The sequence below is a fragment of the Scyliorhinus canicula genome, chromosome 3, assembly GCF_902713615.1.
Source record: "Scyliorhinus canicula chromosome 3, sScyCan1.1, whole genome shotgun sequence".
Lineage (NCBI taxonomy): Eukaryota > Metazoa > Chordata > Chondrichthyes > Carcharhiniformes > Scyliorhinidae > Scyliorhinus > Scyliorhinus canicula.
In genome coordinates this window covers 94851681-94875494 of record NC_052148.1, presented here as the reverse complement: position 1 = coordinate 94875494, position 23814 = coordinate 94851681, and the positions used below count along the sequence as shown (strand labels likewise).

The 23814-nt window shown below is 44.2% G+C and overlaps 1 protein-coding gene across 1 annotated transcript in view; it reads left to right on the top strand.

Annotated features, from left to right (window-relative positions):
- The window catches only part of slc38a9 (solute carrier family 38 member 9), a 96258-nt gene extending 89008 nt beyond the window's left edge, over positions 1-7250 (top strand). The window contains 2 exon segments of the mRNA XM_038790928.1: positions 789-878; positions 5200-7250. Of these exon segments, the coding sequence (XP_038646856.1) occupies positions 789-878; positions 5200-5365 (256 nt within the window). The 3' untranslated portion in view covers positions 5366-7250.
- Positions 7251-23814: the final 16564 nt, after the last annotated feature.

Below are 23814 nucleotides of genomic sequence, written 5' to 3'. Positions count from 1 at the left end.
AGTTTCTTCGGTGGATAATCATACTCATTAGTGAGTGATTGAGGAAGAGGAACATAAATAAAATGCATGGATTTCTAGAACTTCTGTCAAAATATCCTAGGAATCTTTGTCTTGGTGGCAGCATTATCACTCCATTTGCTGAATGTGAACAGTGCCACCAGGTTTCAACTGCAACCTGACATCCTCCAACTTTGGTTTCAGAGTGTGATATTTCCCATGGTTATCAGGTGAGGCGGTCCCACAATGGCCGAGCCATCAGGAGCCATAGCTCAGTGCATAGGGATGGTTCTTTGTTCTGCTAGATTGCTTGCTGTCCTGTACTATAATTCCCCGTAACCTAGCGATCTGCCTAATCCAGTTTAGAACTGACAGCTGCCCAGTGAAGCACAGCTAATGAGCACTGTTACCTCTACTTGGGCAGCACAAGTGGCTAGCACTGTGGCTTCACAGTGCCAGGGTCCCAGGTTCGATTCCCAGCTGGGTGACTGTGCGGAGTCTACATGTTCTCTCCGTGTCTGCGTGGGTTTCCTCCGGGAGCTCCGGTTTCCTCCCACAGTCCAAAGACGTGTAGTTTAGGTGGATTGGCCATGATAAATTGCCCTTAATGACCAAAAAGGATAGGAGGGGTTATTGGGTTACGGGGATAGGGTGGAAGTGAGGGCTTAAGTGGGTCGGTGCAGACTCGATGGGCCGAATGGCTTCCTTCTGCACTGTATGTTCTATGCTTGTACTATACCTTTTTTTAAACATCTAGTTAACTGCAATCTTTTTATTCTCCCTCTTCACAGTTTTCCTCACGTGTTCATCCTAAACATTGTGGTTATATTATCTGGAGTCCTTGTTGCAAAGTTTTATCCCAATATAGGAGCCATTATCAGGTATTTGTGGAGCTATTTTCAGTTTTTGAAATTGTATAGTATCAAAAGTTCAGACTTATTGAAACTTAGTGATGTAGAGCCGTTATTGTCAAATATTTTTGTTTGAAGAACTTCTCACATAGAGTACCAATCATGGACTAATGCACCCACCCCTAAATATTAATGCTATAAAGTACTCCTGGACAAACCCTTCTAAGAAAGTGGGTATGCACTTGTTGCCATCTGTAAGATGGGTATGCCTACTTAAGTATACTATGCAGCACTGAAGTATTATTTTAAATATCCCTTCTTGACGAGGTTGAATTTACCTGGAATAAAACAAAATGCTGGAAAAACATAGATCCAGCAGCGTCTGTGGGGAGAGAAATGGAGTTATGTTTTGAGTTGAATATAACTTCAGATTAAAGGGAGGTAGAAACACGATGGGATTTATGCCACTGAAAGGAGGATGGGGAAGAACAACAAGGGAATATCTGAGTGCAGGCAGCAGGAGGGATAATACTTCTCCGAAACAAAGCATTAGTCCAATGTGAGTATTTAATTGCAGAATAATGAATCCTAGAATTTAAAGCAGGAAGAGGCCATTCGGCCCATCGAGTCTGTATTGGCCCTTGGAAAAGGCACCCTACCTAAGCCCCCACACACCTCCACAATGGACAGCTGTCTGAAAGCAAAAACATGACACTGCACAAACCGATGCATAGCAAAAAAGTAATTAAATTTGGGGAGAGAGATCCAAATTGTTGAACTCTGTATGTTGATTGTAGAAGGCTGTAAAATACCTAATCAAAACATGAGGTGCTGTTCCTTAAGTATGCATTCAACGTCACTGGAATATTGCAAGTTGAGGATGGGTGCGAGAGGTAACGTGATGAATTAAGCTTGGTGGTGGTGGGTCATGCTTGCAGACTGAGCAGAGGTATTCCACAGAAGGGCTACCCAGTCTGCATTTGGCCTCTGCAATGGAGAGAGACGACCACTTTGAGTCGCGAATGCAGCATTCTAAATTGAAAGAAGTACAAATAAATCCCCCTCCCCTAGAATGGAGTGTTTGAGGCTTTGAACGGTGAGGAAAGAGATAATCATTGAGATGTTAGACCTCCAGCCATTGTGTGGAAAGGGAAAAAGATGTTGGTTCTGATAGAGGAATGGACCAGGGTGTTGTGGAGAGAATGGGCCCTCCAGAATGCTGGGAGGGAGATGTGCTCGGTGGTGGTATCATGGTGAAGGTGGTATAAATGGTAGGGGTGATTCTTTGAATTATGGATGCTGGTGAGTTTTAAAGTGAGGACCGGAGACACTATTGTGGTTCTGGGAGGGAGGAGGGGGTATGAGGAAGTATAGGCAAGATAGCAGTGAAAGGACGTGTGCCACGCGATTCAGTTTTATTTTGCTTTTGCTTTCAGCTGATCTCGCACACAGCTCTGATGTCTTCAAGCTTAGACTGTAAATGTTTACATGTGCCTAGTCTGAATGAACCCACAATGCGTATGCACAATCCTTTTTAAGTGATTCATGCAATTTATATCACTATACAAACATGAATCACCACTTTGATATTGGTCTTGTTCCGAGTGCTGCTTCATGCACACTCCTCTGAGGTGAGACAGCCAGACCATTCTGCGCTGCACAGGTGATACTGCTCTCTGCTAGCAACGAGCCCGCTTCTAGGTGCTACGGAATTGCTTTTCAGCCTCATGTCCCCTGTTTGAGGATCATGATGCGGAGTAATATTTTTCAAGTGTTCATTTTAAAATGTTACTAGATGTCTTAAAAATCAGGAACTAGCTTTTGTATTTCCAGCCTTTTGCCTATTACTTTTCCCATTGGCGAAATGCCACCAATAGATTCAATCCTTCAAATTCCTGACCAATATGCATTCCAGTTGGAACTTGATTAAATGATGAGTCAAGAGGTGCTGTGGTTATTCGTTGAGGCTAGACCATGACGAGTGTACAGATGAATCATTGGCGCATGTATGGAATTTAATTGCTTAACTGCTTCAATTCCTAAAGCTGAACATTATTTTCTTGACACCTGTCCTTAAAATCACATTGATAAAATTGTTCTCATTGCCTTTTTCTCATTAACATCACTTAAATGTTCAGATTCCATAATATAATTTTGTGGTTCTAAACAAAACAAACAAACGTAATGAATATTTCAGTAGGCTTCTGTAACAAAGCACAACATTCCCGTGATTGTTCTTTATTGTCGGAATATGTTTGTTTCTGATTACCTGACCTTTCTCAACCAACCCTGGCACAACTTCAACTGTGACCAGCTTCTTGAAAAAGATGACAACTTGACTTCATATCGTGGCTTTAAAATAATGAAACGTCCGAAGGTACTTCACAGGACCTTTGAACAAAAATTGACACCGAGCCACATCAGAAAAAATCAGATTGGGTGACCAAAAGCTTTTCAGAAGCATCTTAAAGGACTAAAGAGATTTAGAGAGGTGGTGCAGTGTTCCAAACCTTGGAGCCTTTCATATCCCATGGAGGGCCCTGGCTGACTAACTGGTGCATTGGTGTCGCCCTGTTCTGCCTGCTGTCCTTGGGATGTGCTGGTGTCATGAGGGGGAGGGGATTTAGAAGAACTGGAGACTGCCGTCGTGGTTGGCTTCCAGAGTTTCTGCCTCCCTGTCGATGCCGTAAGGCCCTGGGTGTCTCCATGGGATGGAGAGGCAGTTGGATTGAGTTATCTGGCACTGCCAGTACTGGAGTTTCCCCATTCTCTGCACCATGGTGTCGAAGCCCTCAGTGATGCTACTCAGTGACCTGTGCAGTGCTCTGAAGTGCCTCGGCAATGTTCACCTGAGACTGGGACATGATGTCGAGTCCCCCATTCACGGTCGTCACAGACTGAGCCATGCCTTGGGCACCACCACTCAGGATGCGGACTTTGTGCTCCAGGTTTTCCACTGCGGTTGCTACCAAGCAATATTTCCCTCAGTGCCATGCATTGTTGGCACCATCTCCTGCACCCGAAGCCTTTGGGAGGGGGGGGCTCCTCCAATTGGCTTTGCAGTCACTGGAATGCCGCTGACATCCCCTCCTGAATATCACAGCTGTGTCCTATCATTAGCATCAACTCTGGGAGAACCTTGCCCAGAGGCTCAGCACTGGCTGGGACCCAGCCGAGTCCTGGTATACAGCAGACCTCCGTCTCCCTCAGATGTTCCTGCCTCTATTCCCTCCTGTCAGTAACCTGTGTGGTGCTCACCAGATTGTGCCCCAGAAGCCTGTCCACTAATGTCTCCCACCAAGCTGTGTGTATACGCTGCTGGAAGGTGCAGGTCTGAGCTGTGACTGCTCAATGGTGGTCTCCTTCTAGCTCTCTGAGGTGGTCTCTTGGGTGGCATGGGATGGAATGACTCCGCATGGCCCAGTCTCATCAGATTGAGATCCTGCAAGACCATGGACATGTGGTCAGTGAAAGGGAAGGATTAATTTGTCTGACATGAACAACATGGTCGTCACTTAAAGCAGGTCACCTGGGTGATGGGGCAGTTGATCCTCGCCACTCTGGCGCAGGCCAACCCCTCTGTCGGTAACGGCTCTCTCCTCAAACTGCGGTTTCCACGGCCCGTTACTCATCGGGGGTGACGCTAATGAAACTGGCAGAGGCTGTAACCTGATTTGGAGGGGTTCAATTCAGGGAAAGGTGGGAATGGTTTTGGGAGGTGGCAACATGTTCAACGTAAAGGAAGGTGGGTGGGGGTGGTTGGAGTTGGGATGGTAGAGTCATTGTTTTGAGTGGGGTGGTGATGGCTGGTGGGGGGGAAGCCATACCTGGAAACACAAATGTTTAAATAGCAGCAAAATGGGGGCTCAGAGGGCAGCACGGTGACCTAGTGGTTAGCACAACCGCCTCACGGCGCTGAGGTCCCAGGTTCGATCCCGGCTCTGGGTCACTGTCTGTGTGGAGTTTGCACATTCTCCCCGTGTCTGCGTGGATTTCGCCCCCACAACCCAAAAATGTGCAGAGTAAGTGGATTGGCCACACTAAATTGCCCTTTAATTGGAAAAAATAATTGGGTAATCTAAATTTTTATTTTTAAAAAAAAGGGGGCTCAGAGGGAAAAGTTGGTCTAAGGCAATTTTGTGGGACTAGGATAGAGGAAATGAGACATGGGTCACATGGACAAGATGAGCTCAAAGAGGGCATGGGGGAAGATGGTTTATTTTGAAACCCATTAATTTAATTAATAAGTTGTGACCTATGTTGCACTACCATTTTGGTTTTAATGTAAGATTTTTTTTTAAACTGAAAAGATTGTATTTTATGTATCATTCTGTATTTTTATTTGATGCAGGTATTCAGGAGCAACGTGTGGTCTTGCCTTTATATTTGTTTATCCATCCCTTATTCACATGATATCACTCCATCGCAAAGGACAGCTGAGTTGGCCATCTGCAATCTTCCATAGTTTTCTACTAGTGCTCGGTGCAGCTAATCTCATTGCACAATTCTTGATATGAGACCAGCAAAAGAACACCTAATTTTAAGATAACCCATTAACCATTATACACTGTCCTTGCAGAAGATTTGTAAATTCTATGTACTGTTCTCATGTATGCTAACACTTGGTGTCTTAAGTGGGACAATCAATTTGTTAATCAGCACTTTCACCCGAAGGCTTGATATCTCCTATTTTTATAAGCGATTTATTTCCCCTATAAAAACAATTGGCATATGGAATAGAGGCCAAATATTGTGGTGGCCCTTCATTTGATTTGCACAATAAAAGCACAATAAGTAATGTGGTGATTTTCATTGTATAGATTGATATTGGGTTCTGTTGAACACTTTTATTGCAAACAATCCAAACAATTTACAAGATACAAAGTTATAAACACATCCTGCCAAGACTGCTTTTAAAAACACATCTAATGGGATACTATTTGATATTTGTTAACGTCAGATTATTTTTCTTTCTGCATGTGGCAGACAGGAAATATTTATGCAATATTCCATTGGATTAGTTACCAGTGTCTCTACATGTGGCTCTTTACTACATGGTATTGGGAAAAAATCCTGTATGATAGATTTGGCTGGAATGGTTTGAGGAGATTTGGTCTATTGGTCTAAAGTAGTCTTGTATGCAAATATGTAAAAATGGGAAGGTTCCAGCAACAACTGCTCACTTGTGAGTGGGCACCCAAACACACATGCATGTGCTTCAATAGATTAATCTAAATAATTTTGGTGGCCTAGATTAGTGTTGATGGACTCTTCACTTCGTGCTCAATTTTATAGCATTTGATTTTCCCACTTATTTGGCCAAAGTGTTGGCAGGCTAATATTTAGAAACCTCCATGGACCTGGAATATGTGGATCTTTTTGTATACATGATGCTGTATGTAAATATCAAAATACATTTAATTATGCCAAATTGAATTTTTCAATAATTTGAACAGTTCAGCTAACTTGAACACCATGCACTATTGTGCATTGTAACATGAGAAGTTGACATCTTGTTTTTAAAAAAAAACTTCCTTGTCATGCCATTCAAAGCAGCAAAAGTCTAAAAAGATTGGGCCACAAGCTATGTAAATTAAATGTTGACTCATAGATGAATTTGCACAGTAGCTGATTATGCCAGTTACTGGCATCAAAACATTTAAGATGAATTATTTATGCTGCAGTTGTGTTGTTTTATTGGTAAAACAATCAAATTGACAGACTGATCAGAACTATAGACTGAGGTGCAGCAATAGAAAATACAAGGAAGCAGTGTTAATGATGCAGCGCGTGGTCACTATGATTATTTTTTAAAATAGTAATCATTGTAATGCAGCACCGTGGAAATGCTGGGATATGTTTTTATCCGCTCCACTGGATTCCTCATCTGCATCACTATCACAATAAGTATTGGGAAGTGCTGTGTTGTTGCTGGCCTCTTGGCACTGCCCTTACAGCACTTGGGAGCAGGCCCAGAGTAGCTCAACTACACTGTGGCTGAGGAAACCAAGGGGATACAATATAGGTCATGTACCCAAAAAAATTGTTACAGTTTCATTACCCATTGTTTTTCTGATGGTGTAATAATACTTTACAGCTAAGTTAAACCATTGGACAGGTTCAACTTTGGGTAAATTTTACTGGAAATATTTAATTTGTGGTAAACTGGACACTTTGTATAACGTGATGCCCATTAAAGTATTCTGTACCAGTTTAGCAGATACCATGTACATCTGTTGCAGTTTTGCACAAGGCTTTTTACTCTCTTGTCAATTGTATTCTTTCTCTGGTGCAGTGCACTTGAGTCTATGAATTTATTATAAATTTATACTAGATTGTTAATATGTTGCTCGTTTGAATGGTACATGTTCAGTTAATAAAACATAGCATATTTAAACATGGTTTTCCAGGTGCATCTTAAAATATCTCAATACTTAATTAGTGCAATAATGATGTCGCTGTCTTTAATTTCTGATGTTGATCATTGGGTAGGACACCACCTTGAGGCAAGTTGCAAATGATTATTGAACTGAATTAACAACAATAGGCTTGAATATATATTTTCTTGCCTTTTTGCCAGTTATCCTATTTCTATTCCAAAATTACTTTGAACTTGGCAAAAATGTAGAATGATTGCATTAATAATGTCTTCCAATATTGCAAAGCAGTAGAGAAACATTAGTGAGACAGCTCATGTGCATAATGCCTTGTGATATAATGCCATTGCATATGGAGATATATGAATGTATCACCCAGGATTTTGGGACATCTTATGGTGCCCCTGCCTTTCAGCCAGATGCTTTGATTCCAATCCTACTCGAGGAAAGGAGTATTCATAGCGCAGTTAACAAGCTAATAATCAGCCTGCTAATCCTTCCTGCATGTCCCTCCTAACCCCTAAAGAGAAAACTGTACAAAGAAGCAAACACGAGCATCTTTTAAAAAAACATATATTTTATTCCAAACACCATCAATAATACAAACGGTCAACAAAAATCACCATGTTTCAATCAGTTTACATTTTCACGTTTTTTGTCCCCCTAAACTACCCCAACATCCGTAGATTTTCAGAGACAAAGAGCCTCCATCTTGCATAAAACCCCTCTGAGAGGGCAGCACAGTGGTTAGCACAGTTGCTTCACAGCTCCAGGGTCCCAGGTTTGATTCTCTGCTTGGTTATCTCCACACCGTGTGGCGTCTGCATGTTCTCACCGTGTCTGCGTGGGTTTTCTCCGGGTTTCCTCCCAAAGATGTGCAGGTTAGGTGGATTGGCCATGCTAAATTGCCCTTTGAGTCCAACAAGATTAGATGGGGATAGGGTGGAGGGTGCTCTTTCCAAGGGCGGATGCAGACTTGATGGGCTGAATGGCCTCCTGCACTGTAAATTCTATGAGAGCAAACTTAATTTTCTCCAGTTATCAAAATTCTACCTACTCCAACCAAGCCAATCCCTTCGGCTGTGCGACCGATCTCCATTGCAGCAAGATTTGCAGTTGGGCCAAGACTATACTTGACTTTTGCTTCCTGGGCCAAAACTTTACTCGGACTTTTGCTTCTTGAGCCAAAACTTTACTTTTGCCGGGTGTTGTAGCTTGCTGCCATTCCACTTTGGAAGAAAAAACAACTCCCTTCACTTATACTGCACTTTTTACAAGCAAAGTGCCCATGAACCGGGCCAAAAGGGCTAAAACCTCCGCAAAGCCATCCGAGATGCCAAGAGAGAATATCAAACCAAGCTAGAGTCACAGACAGATTCTCAGCTGTTGTGGCAAGGACTAACAAAGCAAAGCCAAGCAGTATCTCTGGCAGCAGCACACCCCTCCCCGATGAACTCGATGCATTCTATGCTCTGTTCAGGCGCTTTTGTGCTTTCTTGGTGGTAGCGTCAGCGTGGGTGGACCAGGGCAGATTTTTGGAGATGTGCACCCCAAGGAATTTGAAACTGCTAACCATCTCCACCTTGGCCCTGTTGACGCCGACAGGGGCGTGTACAGCTTCCTAAAGAGCCGGTAACCACCAATCCACTGTCGAGTGCCCCAGCAGCCCATAATTCACCCATACCCACCATCACGGCTTCTGAAGTCAGATCGGCCTTCTTGAAAGTAAAACCTCGGAAGGCGATGGGCCCGGACGGGATCCCTGGTCGTGCACTCAGAGCCTGCGTGGACCAGCTGGCAGAGGTAGACATCTTTAACCTGTCCCTACTCCACTCCGAGGTCCCCTCCTGCTTCAAGAAGACCATCATCATACCAGTGCCAAAGAAGAACCAGGCAACATGCCTCAATGACTACCGTCCGGTGGCCCTGACTTCAGTCGTAATGAAGTCCTTAGAGAGGTTGATCATGAAGCGCATCACCTCCATACTCTCAGAACGCCTTGATCCACTGCAATTCGCATACCGTTGCAACCGGTCCACATCAGACGCCATTTCCCTGCTGGCCCTACACATCCCTAGAGCATCTCGAAAACAAGGACTCTTACATCAGACTCCTATTTATTGACTACAGCTCCGCCTTCAACACCATAATCCAAGCCAAGCTCATATCAAAGCTCCAAAACCTAGGACTTGGCTCTCCACTCTGCAACTGGATCCTCGGTTTTCTGACCAACAGACCACAATCCGTAAGAATTAACAACAACAACACCTCCACACTAGCCCTCAATACCGGGGCCCCGCAAGGCTGCATACTTAGCCCCCTACTCTACTCCCTGTACACACACGATTGCGTGACAAAACTCAGTTCCAACTCCATCTACAAGTTTGCTGACTATACGACCATAGTGGAATGGATCTCGAATAACGATGAGTCAGAATACAGAAGGGAGATAGAGAACCTAGTGGAGTGGTGTAGCAACAACAATCTCTCCCTCAATGCCAGCAAAACTAAAGAGCTGGTCATCGACTTCAGGAAGCAAAGTACTGTCCACGCCCCTGTCGGCATCAACAGGGCCGAGGTGGAGATGGTTAGCAGTTTCAAATTCCTTGGGGTGCTGTAGCCACCGAAGTTGGCCATTCCCTAAATACAAAATGGAGGAACGCAAAGCTTGCAGGTTAAAATGGACAATGTTTGCAGCATAAGCAGGCTGCACCAAGCCAATGTGTATTCTGTCTGCTAAGAGAGCAGACAGCACTGAAACGAACATTCCGCATACTAATGAGGCAATCTCCGGGATAGTTAACACAGCAATGGAACGATCCCAGAGACCATGGACACAAATAGAGAAGTGATTGCAACAGTGTATGGGAAACCAGACACCCCGGCACCAGCGGGGTTCCAAAACAAAGCACCTGAAGGCCCACCCAGTAGCCGAGAGATAGTCTCAGTATTGGGGGGGATTCAAACAAATCGATTGGGAAGAGACCCAAATCGATTCCGAGCAGGTAAAGGGTCCGCCCAAAAGGACGCGAAGCCTTAGGACCTTAAAAAAAAAGCTCCCACACTTAGTTCGTTCTTCTTGACCAGCCCTCCTCTCTTGACCAGCCCTCCCAACCAGCCTTTTACCGAAGAAGACCCTGACCAAGAGAGAGGAGAGGTTTGGGACAGCAGCCGCCAGCAAATAAGTGTCTCACAACGATTGCTACCAGAGATAGACACTCCTGACCCCTTTTTAACCTGTACCAACCTGAAGTCTGCAGACCAGAGCAGAGCAAGAGGCCTTGTCCCCTGATCCGGCAGTCCCCTTTGAGATAAGTATTGGTTTATTTAGTGGTAGGAATAGTTTAATCCTCTTAGCGTGTGCATGGGTAGTATTATAATAAACTCAGTTGTTTGAACTTACTAATTGGGGTATGGTTTTATTGCTTTGAACTTGACCTTGAAACTTGTGGGGGTATCTTAACGATACCTGGCGACTCCAGAGCTAAGTAATGAAACAGAGCCAAATTGAATGTTAAGCACACTCACCCAGAACGAGCAACAGTGCACATCTCCAAAAATCTGTCCTGGTCCATTCACGCCGACGCGACCACCAAGAAAGCACAACAGCGCCTATACTTCCTCGGGAAGCTAAGGAAATTTGGCATGTCCACACTAACCCGTACCAACCTTTACAGATGCACCATAGAAAGCATCCTTTCGGGCTGCATCACAGCCTGGTATGGCAACTGCTCAGCCCAGGACCGCAAGAAACTTCATGAATACCGCAGAGTCCATCACACGAACCTGTCTCCCATCCATTGACTCCATCTACACCTCCCGCTGCCGGGGGAAAGTGGGCAGCATAATAAAAGATCCCTCCCACCCGGCTTACTCACTCTTCCAACTTCTTCCATCGGGCAGGAGATACAGAAGTCTGAGAACACGCACAAACAGACTCAAAAACATCTTCTTCCCCACTGTCACCAGACTCCTAAATGACCCTCTTATGGACTGACCTCATTTACATTACACCCTGTATGCTTCATCCGATGCCAGTGCTTATGTAGTTACATTGTATATCTTGTGTTGCCCTATTATGTATTTTCTTTTTTTCTCTTTTCTTCCCATGTACTTAATGATCTGTTTGAGCTGCGTGCAGAAAAATACTTTTCACTGTACCTCGGTACATATGACAATAAACAAATCCAATCCAATCCAAACCGAAGCTTCCAAGCAGGAGCCATCTTGTTTGTGACCGATCAGCTCATGGCCATCATCAGAAGTCTCAGGACTTTTTTTCTCTGCTTCAGCTACATTAAGAAGATCTTGCCTTGATTCTGGGTACCAGAGCAAGTAGACTGAGAATGGGTTTTCTCTCTGCTCTGCCGTGAATCCAATTGCACAATTAAGTCAGTGACAGCTAGGAGTACTGTCTCACAGAAGAGATTGTAAGTACTTAATGTTTGGACTGCAGGCTGAAATCCTTCAAACAATTAGATGTCCTCTCCTCAATGATACATGTAACAATTGGGGTGTCAGTTTGCAATGTTCACTTTTATTTTAAGAAGTACTGGTCTGAGTTTTGTAAAGTCGGCCTTTTACTTGAGTCAAGTTTGTTTTGTCTGATGCATATAACTGTTAAATAAGTATATTTAGTTCCATAATATTGGAGCATACTTTCAAAGTAATTTATCTGTGAAATGCTTTGCTATTTTAGAGGATGTAGTGTTTTTTTAATTTAAAGTACCCAATTCATTTTTTCAATTAAGGGACAATTTAGCATGGCCAATTCACCTACCCTGCACATCTTTGGGTTGTGGGAGCGAAACCCATGCAATCATGGGTAGAATGTGCAAACTCCATACGGACAGTGACCCAGAACCGGGATCGAACCTGGGACCTCAGCGCCGTGAGACTGCTGTGCTATCCCACTGCGCCACTGTGCCATCGTACCGCCCTGAGGATGTAGAGTTAAATAATTTCCTTCCTTAGTTCATCCCCTCCCAATCAGCACTGACAAGCTTCAGATAAATGGTGAACTTCAATATTTTTCTATTGTTTAGTGAACTTAATAACTGATCACTTTTTAAAAATAAATTTGGAGTATCCAATCCACCTATCCTGCACATGTTTGAGTTGTGGGGTTGAGACCCATGCAGACAGAGAATATGCAAACTCCACACGGCAGCACTGACAACTGATCACTATTACTTGAGCATTAATGTTTTATTTTTAACCCATCATTACTAAGGGTGTGATGCATAAAAGAGTTAGGGCGCGATTCTCTCAAAAAAGGAATTAATTTGTGGCTGGTCTTTCAGGGAGTTTTCTGCCGGCGAGCTCTCCACCGCTATTCAATGACAAGTAGTCACATTTTGGGGCCCTGGGAAGTTTAGCCCACGCTTAGAGTTTGTTTAATACTGGAGAGATTGGGCTGCCATTTTAAAGGGTACCCCAATCTCAAAGTGAGCTTGTGGGTCCCCCACCTCCCCCCACCCATGGGCAATGTCACTCCCCACACCCTCCAAGTGAGGACACCCAGCTTTGGGATCCCTGTGGACCCCTCCCCCACAAGCCTCCATATACCCTGCCCTTCTCGGACCCCACCCCTCTTCCCTTCCCCCTTCTCTTTCCCCCCCCAAATCTCCCACAGACCCCTACTTTCCTGCTCTGCACCTCACCCCCCCCCATCCCAACCATCATTTCATGAACGTGGCCCACCTTCCTTACCTTGGCAGTACTATCCTTGTACTGATGCCTAGGCAGTGCTCCTGCTGGCTTGACAGTGCCATCTGGGCACCTTGGCAGTGCCATGCTGGCAGTGCCAAGGTGCCCAGGTTCCAGAGAACCGTCCTGCACTTACCCTGAACCACATTCTCCGTTGGCCCGGGAAGCCCTCAGGGTGCCATTCTGCCTGGTCCAGCAGATTGGCATCCTGTTGCAGTCTCCCTGAGGAGATCGAAGGAGGCTGTTGGATCGCACGCAGGTAGGTCGTAAGGAGGTTCATGACCTACTTGCGCCAGCGTCAATTGGGTCGGAGTTCCGACTCCAACGTCTCTTGGGACTTTAATTTGGGGAGCCTGTTGCATGTCTCGTTGCAAGCCTTTTCTGGCCGCATTGCGCTCAAGCGAGAGCACAACCAGGCTGGAGAATCACATCCGTAGTCATTGTAATGCGTGTTTTCTTTAATTTCTCCTCTCACTTGGAGGGAGGCACAGCCGACTCCATCTCCCTGGCCCTACACTCCTCCTGCGAGCATCTCGACAATAGAGGCTCCTACATCAGACTCCTATTTATTGACTACAGCTCCGCCTTCAACAGCATAAATCCCAGCCACGTTCATAGCAAAGCTCCAAAGCCTAGGACTTGGCTCCTCACTCTGCAACTGGATCCTCGACTTTCTGACCCACAGACCACAAATGGTAAGAACAAACAATAACACTTCTGCAATAGTCCTCAAAACTGGGGCCCCTCAAGGCTGTACATAGATGACTGCGTGGCAAAATTTGGTTCCAATACCATCTACAAGTTTGCTGACGACAAGACTATAGAGGGACGGATCTCGAACAACGACTAGTCAGAATACAGGAGGGAGATAGGGAACCGAGTGGAGTGGTGCAATGACAACAATCCCCCAATGTCAGCAAAACTAAAGAGCTGGCCATTGACTTCAGGAGGCAAAGTACTGTACACACCCCTGTCTGCATCAACGAAGCCAAGGTGGAGATGGTTAACAGCTTCAAATTCATAGGAGTAGTCCACCCACGTCGACACTACCACCAAAAAGCACAACAGCACCTATATTTCCTCAGGAAATTGAGGAAACTTTGCATGTCCACACTGACTCTTACAACTTTTACAGATGCACCATAGAAAGCGTCCTAACTGGCTGCATCACAGCCTGGTATGGCAACTGCTCAACCCAAGACTGCAAGAAGCTTAAGAGAGTCTTGAACACAGCCCAGTCTATCACACAAACTTACCTCCCATCTCTATACCTCCCGCTGCCTGGGAAAAGCGGACTGCATAATCAAAGACCCCTCCCACCCGGCTTATTCTTCCAACTTCCATCAAGCAGGAGATACAAAAGTCTGGGAACATGCAGGAACAGATTCAAAAACAGCTTCTTCCACGCTGTTACCAGATTCCGAAACGACCCACCTATGTACTGACCTGATTAATTCTACGCTGCTGTATGCTTCACCCTGCTGCATGCTTCACCCTGCTGTATGCTTCACCCTGCTGCATGCTTCACCCTGCTGTATGCTTCACCCTGCTACATGCTTCACCCGATGTTGGTGTCCTATTTACATTGTGGACCTTTTATGTATTTTCTTTTTGTTTTCTTTTCATGTACTTTGTTTGAGCTGCTTGCAGAAATATACTTTTCGCTATACCTCGGTACACGTGAATAAACAAATCCAATCCAATCATACATAATGGGAGGGTGTGGTGTGGTAATGTAATGTCATGAGACTAGTAATCCAGAAGCCCAGGCTATTGCTTCGGGTGCAAAGTCCCACTGCAGCAGCTGGTAGAATTTAAATTCAAATTTTAAAAAAAAATTTTAAAATCTGGAATTGAAAGTTAGTCATTAGTAATGGTGGCCATGAAACTGTATGATTAATTATTAAAAACCCATCTGAGGGTGGCACAAGTGGTGCAGTGGTTAGCTAACCACCGTGCTACCCTTTGAAAGATAAAATGTTATTCACAGCCATACTACAAGAATTGACCATGCTAAATTGCCCCTTAATTGGGATAAAAACAATTGGGTACTCTTTGGATATAATTGTACTTGCTTGTGAACTGTTTTGGAGAAACTATAAAATTAACAGACCTAATTTTGCTAGAATGGTTGGGGAGTGTTTAAACTAATGTGGTAGGGGAATCGGAGCCGATGCAGGAAGTCGGAAGGTAGTAAAACAGGGTCAGCAGAGAAGCCATAGTCCAAAATCAAAAAGGGCGACAGTACAAAATACAGTGACTGAGGGGAGCTCAGTGAATAGGCCCAGTAATAAAGGAATGAAACGGGAAGTAAAAACATAAATGGAAAGCGACGCGGCAGGTTGTTACATGAAGATATGGGTTTAACGACAAGGAAAATTAGGAGAAAAGTTAAGAGGAAAAATAACTTGTGAGAGGTTACTGATCAAAGTGTTAAGATTCAAAACAGAGGTATAAGCCAACAAAAGTGTTCTTTACCCGAATGCTTGTAGTATTTGGAATAAGGTAAATGAGTTGATGCCGCAAATCATCGTGAATGACCATGATTTAGTGGCCATTACTGAAACATGATTAAAGGATGGTCACGACTGCGAGTTAAATATCCAAGGGTATCAAACTATTCAGAAGGACAGAGTGGATGGTAAGGGAGGTGGTGTCGCTCTGTTATTTAAGGATGACATCGGTGCTATGGAGGATAAGGTTGAATCTATTTGGGTGGAAATCAGGAATAGTAAGGCTAAAAAGTCACTGTTAGGAGTAGTCTATAGGCCACTAAATAGTAACATGATGGTGGGGCAGGCAATAAACAAAGAAATAACGGATGAATATGGAAATGGTACAGCAGTTATCATGGGGGATTTTATAATCTACATGTTGATTGGTTTAACCAGGTCGGTCAAGGCAGCCTTGTGGAGGAGTTTATAGAATGTATCCGCAATAGTTTCCTAGAACGGTATGTAATGGAACCTACGAGGGAACAAGCGGTCCTAGATTTGGTCCTGTGTAATGAGACAGAACTGATTAATAATCTCATAGTTAGGGATCTTCTCTGAAGGAGCGATCACAAAATGGTGGAATTTAAAATACAGATGGAGGGTGAGAAGATAAAATCAAACACTAGTGTTTTGTGCTTAAACAAAGTAGATTACAATGGGATGAGAGAAGAGCTAGTTAAGGTAGACTGGGAGCAAAGACTTTGTGGTGAAACATTTGAGCAACAGTGGAGAACCTTCCAAGCGATTTTTCACAGTGCTCAGCAAAGGTTTATACCAACAAAACGGAAGGAAGGAAGGTAGAAAGAGGGAAAAACGACTGTGGATATCTAAGGAAATAAGGGAGAGTATCAAATTGAAGGAAAAAGCATACAAAGCATCAAAAATTAGTGGGAGACTAGAGGACTGGGAAATCTTTAGGGGGCAACAGAAAGCTACTAAAAAAGCTATAAAGAAGAGTAAGATAGATTCTGAGAGTAAACTTGTTCAGAATATGAAAGCAAAGGTTTCTACAAATACATAAAACAAAAAAGAGTGGCTAAGGTAAATATTGATCTTTTAGAGGATGAGAAGGGAGATTTAATAATGGGAGATGAGGAAATGGCTGAGGAACTGAACAGGTTTTTTGGGTCGGTCTTCACAGTGGAAGACACAAATAACATTCCAGTACTGATGAAAATGAGGCTATGACAGGTGAGGACCTTGAGATGATTGTTATCACTAAGGAGGTAGTGATGGGCAAGCTAATGGGGCTAAAGGTAGACAAGTCTCCTGGCCCTGATGGAATGCATCCCAGAGTGCTAAAAGAGAAGGCTAGGGAAATTGCAAATGCACTAGTGATAATTTACCAAAATTCACTAGACTCTGGGGTGGTCCCGGCAGATTGGAAATTAGCAAACGTGACACCACTATTTAAAAAAAAAACGGAGGTAGGCAGAAAGTGGGTAATTATACGCCAGTGAGCTTAACTTCAGTAGTAGGGAAGATGTATCATCAAGGAAGAAATAGCGAGACATCTGGATGGAAATTGTCCCATTGGACAGACGCAGCATGAGTTCATAAAGGGCAGGTCGTGCCTAACTAATTTAGTGGAATTTTTTGAGGACATTACCAGTGTGGTAGATAATGGAGAGCCAATGGATGGGGTATATCTGGATTTCCAGAAAGCTTTTGACAAGGTGCCACACAAAAGGTTGCTGCATAAGATAAAGATGCATGGCATTAAGGGTAAAGTAGTAGCATGGATAGAGGATTGGTTAATTAATAGAAAGCAAAGAGTGGGGATTAATGGGTGTTTCTCTGGTTGGCAATCAGTAGCTAGTGGTGCCCCTCGGGGATCAGTGTTGGGCCCACAATTTACATGATTTGGAGTTTGCAGATGACACTAAGATGAGTGGTAAAGCAAAAAGTGCAGAGGATACCGGAAGTCTGCACATGGATTTGGATAGGTTAAGTGAATGGCTAGGGTCTGGCAGATGGAATACAATGTTGACAAATGTGAGGTTATCCATTTTGGTAGGAATAACAGCAAAAGGGATTATTATTTAAATGATAAAATATTAAAATATGCTGCTGTGCAGAGAGACCTGGGTGTGCTAGTGCTTGAGTTGCAAAAAGTTGGTTTACAGGTGCAACAGGTGATTAAGAAGACAAATGGAGTTTTGTCCTTCATTGCTAGAGGGATGGAGTTTAAGATTGGGGAAGTTATGCTGCAATTGTATAAGGTGTTAGTGAGGCCACGCCTGGAGTATTGTATTCAGTTTTGGTCTTCTTACCTGAGAAAAGACATACTGGCACTGGAGGGTGTGCAGAGGAGATTCACTAAATTAATCCCAGAGCTGAAGGGGTTGGATTACGAGGAGAGGTTGAGTAGACTGGGACTGTACTCGTTGGAATTTAGAAGGATGTGGGGGGGATCTTATAGGAAGATATAAAATTATGAAGGGAATAGATAGGATAGATGCGGGCAAGTTGTCTTCACTGGTGGGTGAATGCAGAACTAGGGGGCATACCTCAAAATAAGGGGAAGTAGATTTAGGACTAAGTTTAGGAGGAACTTCTTCACCCAAAGGGTTGTGAATCTATGGAAATCCTTGCCCAGTGAAGCAGTTGAGGCTCCTTCATTAAGATAAAGATAGTTTTTTGGAGAATAAAGGGATTAAGAGCTGAGTCTACAAAAGATCAGCTATGATCTCATTGAATGGTGGAGCAGGCTCGAGGGGCCAGATGGCCTACTCCTGCTCCTACTTCTTATGTAATTAAAATTTTGATGTTTATAGCAACGGACAATTCAGATTGTATTTCCAAAATTAGATGGCTATTACAAACCAGCATCCTGACTATTAGTGCATTAATAACGTCCTTTCGTTGCCTTTCCATTTTTGTGTTCATTTTCCCATTTTGTGCATTTAAGGACGTGAACATCACACATGGTTAGCTACTATTGCCCACCCTTGACCTTGTTGAAAGGCATTTTGTGATACTGGACTATGATATAAATTATAGGTGGCCCTGTAACTACATTTGTGCTCCTATATTACTTTTGAATAGTTCTGATGAAACAAAAGGTACTCATTGGCTTAGGTGTCTGTTTAGAAGAGGCAATTTGTAGAAATATACACAATGCTGTTAATATCAGAAAAGACAGAAAATGGCTGTTAGCTAGTTTGTGATATTAAAGACACAAAATGGCTGACCTAGCCACGTTCCATGTAAACTGTCTCATGAGACCCAAGCGTGGGTATGTATAGAGAGTGTCCCAACAGCCGCTAATAACAGCTTCACAGAACAAGACTTGCAATGTATCCCTGATAAGCTCAAGGGCTAAGGCTGTAGACAGGACACATCATTATGTTAGTTTTGAATGACTTCTGTATGAAGTTAGGGGTGGGTAACAACACCCACTTTAACCATATATGTGATAAGTGGGATGCTAGGAAAAATTGATTGACTGCATGTAATAAGTGTGACGCGAATATAGTTGATTGATTGTATGTAAATGAGAAAACAACTAATTCCGCCCCTTGAATCTGTATGTTAACCCGTGTGAGCTTTAGCTCAATGAGAGAAGGTACTGTCACAGGCTGCGGAGTCTGAGACCTTCCCTTCCAGAATTCTGACATAAACTGCTTTTTTACTTATACTCTGGTCTTCGTGTGAATATTTTCACCCCTAACAACCTTTTATTCACTTGTTCATGTAATTTTTAAAAAAAGTTGTGGTCTTTTGAGCCAACATTCCATTGTGGGATCTTCCTATTCAGCTATATCATCAAATGGGATTGTAACAGAGCCAATCCTCTCAGCTGCAAGATATTGCAGCAGGTGTTCCTGGGCCCAACAATCTTCAGCTGTTTCATCAGTTACCTTTTTCTTTGATAAGGTCAGAAGTGGGGATGTTAGCTGATTCATCCACAGCTGTTCGGCGCCATTCATGAGTCTTCAGATATCGAAGCAGTCAAATGTCCATATGCAGCAAGACCTGGCAACATTCATGCCTGAGCTGAGAAGTAGCAAGTAACATTTGTGGCAGGCAATGATCATCTCCAGCAGGAGAGAAACTAACCACTGCCACCATTGACCAAAAACATAACAATTGAACTAGCCACATCAATACCGTGGCTACAAAATCAGGTCAGAGGCTGGAAATTCTGTGCTGAGTAACTTTCCTCCTAACTCCCCAGAGCTTTTCCGCTGTCGCAAGGCACAAGTCATTAATATGATGCAGTGCATTCATTCCCCTTGCCTGCTCCAACCACACTCCAGAAACTTGACACCATTTGGGCCAAAGCAACCTACTTGATCGGTACTCCATTAGGGCAGCACGGTAGCATGGTGGTTAGCATAAATGCTTCACAGCTCCAGGATCCGAGGTTCGGTTCCTGGCTGGGTCACTGTCTGTGCGGAGTCTGCACGTCCACCCCGTGTGTGCGTGGGTTTCCTCCGGGTGCTCCGGTTTCCTCCCACAGTCCAAAGATGTGCGGGTTAGGTGGATTGGCCATGCTAAATTGCCCGTAGTGTCTTAAAAAGTAAGGTTGGAGGGGAGGGGGGAGGGGGGGGTGGGGGGGGTTGTTGGGTTACGGGTATAGGGTGGATACATGGGTTTGAGTAGGGTGATCATTGCTCGGCACAACATCGAGGGCCGAAGGGCCTGTTCTGTGCTGTACTGTTCTATTCTATTCTATACTGGAAATATTGACTCGCTCCACTACTTTGTGGCTGCAGTGTGTACTATCTACAAGATGCTGTACAACAAATTGCCAAACACCTTCAACAACACCTTCCAAATTTACACCCACTAACCAAGAGAATAAAATGACCTGCAAGATTCACTCCTAATCTCACACCACCTTTGACGGAAGGATACATTTGTCACTGGATCAAAATCAAGGAACTCCCCATCATTGTTTGTTAATTTATGCCGCGTGGATTGCAACAGCTCACCATTGCCTTCTCGAGGGCATTGAAGGGTGGGGAATGCTAGCTTTGTGAATTATCCCCACCTCCCATGAACAGTAAGTTCAGTCAAATAGCTTCCCCCAAACGGTTTGCCTTTAATTCCTCATTTTACTGTAGAACTCTTTTAAAAATAGTGGGTTTCTTGCTCCTCTCTTTGGGTCATGCTTCAGGTCATGCATTTGTTTGTTGCAGCCAGATCTTGCTGTTCTGGATTTTCTGCTGTATTTGCTTAATCTTAAAAAAAAAGGTAACTACTTTTCAAAAGTATCCTCTTTGGGGAGGCGTTTGGGAAATACTGAAAATATGATGAAGTGCTATACAAATACAAGTTTATTTCCTCTTTGTACTTGGAACTTTATTCATGCGAAGGATGTGGGTTTTGCTGGCTGGGCCAGAATTTATTGCCCATCTCTAATTGCCCTTGAAGGTGTTGGTGAGCTGCCGCCTTGAATTGCTGCAGTCTGCGATGTATACTCACAATGCTATTGGGAAGGAAGTTCCAGGTTTTTGACCCAGTGACAGTGTTCTTATTCTCTGCCTCACCTATTTTAGTCCCCATGGCATTTGTGATTGGACAAATTGGGTTTCTCAAAAGGGGACAAAAGATGTAGCACTTCATGGCTGTTGGACATCTCAAAGCATTTTACAGGCCATGAAGTACTTTTGAAGTGTAGTCAGTGTTGTAATGTGGGAAACATGGCAGCCATATTGTGCACAGCAAGCTCCCATAAATTGCAATGTAATGACTGGATAACCTGTTTTGCAATGTTGGAGAAATATTGGCTACGATACCAGAAATCAGCCATTATCTTATTGAATGGCGGAGCAGGCTCGAAGGGCCAGATGTCCTACTCCTGTTCCTAGTTCATAGAATTTACAGTACAGATGGAGGCCATTCGGCTCATCGAGTCTGTACTAGTTCTCAGAAAGAGCACCCCACTGAGGCCCACGCCCCCCTCCCCCAACCTATCCCCATAACCCAGTAACCCCACCTAACCTTTTTGGACAATAAGGGCAATTTATCATAGCCGATCCACCTAATCTGCACATCTTTGGATTGTGGGAGGAAACCGGAGCACCTGGAGGAAACCCATGCACACATGGGGGGAACGTGCAGACTCCACAGACAGTGACCCAAGTCGGGAATCAACATGGGACCCTGGAGCTGTGAAGCAACTGTGCTAACCACTGTGCTACCGTTCTCCTGCTCCTCAAAATATCTCTTCTGGATGTCTGTATCTCAAAGTGCAGCACTCCTTCAGCACTGTGCTGCAGGCTTAGCTTTGATCTTTATATGCGCAGGTCTTAAGAGTGTGGCTTAATGCCAAAACCTTGAGAGTTCAAGGCAATGATGTTAGCTGATGAGTTACACAGAGAGGATGGCAAACAGCAGGATGTTAATAGTTGCTGAATGTTCTGTACTAGCAAAGAACTCCGCTTCATCCCTCTAATGAATTTTGGGCTCAGCACACGCTGAACCCTTCTGTCACCTTTACCTCTGAGTTCACTTTGTTGGGCTGGACCTCCCCGTCCCCCCACCCCCCTGCCAAACTAAATGGATCCCATTACCCACCTCCAATATTCTCCCTCTGGCCTTCTACCTGTTCTTGACCTTTTCATTGAGCATTATTGGTGTGACCTCAACCACATCAATTTCTCCCACCCTCTGAACCACTCCAACATGTCCACTTCTAAACTTGCTGCACTCCATTTTCTCAAGTCCAACCCTGACAAGGTTATCAAACCTGCGAACAAGGGTGTGTTGCTCGTTATGCTTTCCCTTAATTTGCTCTGTTTTAATTACCTTTGCTCTAGAGTCACCAGGTATCTTTCTGATACCACGACAAGGTTCAAAGTCAAGTACTGATAAATGACTCAATACACCAGTTAGTAAGTTTGAAATCAATACACATTTATTATACACACAGTCAATTACTACTCATGCATAAACTCTATTTGCTAAACTACAACTGCTACTAAAACCTATACTTAGCTTCGACTGGCCCACAGGGTCAGAGGAACAATGGCCGTTGTCCGGTTCTGATACTGCTGGCTTCGAACTGGTACGGAATAGTAGCTAGGAGCGTCTATCTCGTAGTGTGCGTTGACCTTAGACTTACTTATTCTGGTACAGTTGCTAGGCAGGTCTCTCCTCGCTGAGAGCCAAGGCCAAGAGAGCGAACTGAACTTGGGGACGCTATCTTATAGTCCCCAGGGGTTTCGCGCCCTTCTGGGTGGTACCCGGACTTGGTCCCAATTAATTGGACCATGTCCCAATCGTTCCTATCGATTTTCTCCAATACCGGAGTTGTTCCCTGATAGGTGGTCATTGGCCTGCCTTTGTTTTAGCTCCCAATGGCGCGGGGTGTCTGTCTTGGTCTCGATTGTTTCAATGTTTCTTTTTGTCCCTGGAGATAGCTCATTAATATGTTAATGGCTATTGGTTTCAGTTCTGTCTGGGTTCTGCAAATCTTAATACACAGGAAACCTTGCACCTGCTTGTTTTCTCTAGTGCTGTCCATTTTTCCCTGCACTCTTTGCGAGTGTCCATTTTGAAATCGGGACGTGGCCACCCCAGGTGGCTACAGGTGGTACCATTTGTTGTGTTCTGTGTAATGACTATGGTAATGATGTACACAGAACATCTAGTTCTTCAATTAGTAAGATGATTTATTAACAAGTACATGGAAAGATAACTAACAAACTATAATGCAGACGATGGCTACTTAATGAATTCCTGGAGCTACTAAGTGCGACTATCCTCTTGTACGTCTTACTACCAACTGGAGGGTGTCTCCAGTCACATGGCAGATCTCTATCGCCACCAGCTGGTTTGGAGGTCATATTGCTAACTCTCTAACTTGATAGACAACCAGAGACAAGACATGCTCAGGCATAGCACCACACCGTGTTGTCTGTCATACTGACCTCTACTTCACAGAGGCTGAGTGCCAACTCTCAGACACTTCCTCCTACCTCTCCCTGGACCATGACCCCATCAGTGAACATTATTTCCAGGACTGTCACTGACCTATTCATTTCTGGGGGATCTTCCTTCCATCGCCTCAAACCTCATGGTCTTCCGACCCCACACAAACCCCTTCTACCTGCTTCTCAAAAGCCACAAATAGGACTGCCTAAAAATCAGTCTGTCCTATCCACTGAACTCCTTTCTTCCTCTTCCTAGCTTTTTAGTACCCAATTCCTTTGTTCTGATTAAGGGGCAATCCACCTACCCCGTACACTTTTGGGTTGTAGGAGAGAGACCCATGCAGACACGTGGAGACTGTGCAAACCCCACATGGACAGGGACCCGAGGCCGGGATCGAACTCGGGTCCTTGGCGCTGTGAAGTGGCAGTGCTTACCATTGTGCCACCCTCTTTCTTCCTATCTTGACTCCATTCCCATTCCCTTTGTCCATTCCCTTCT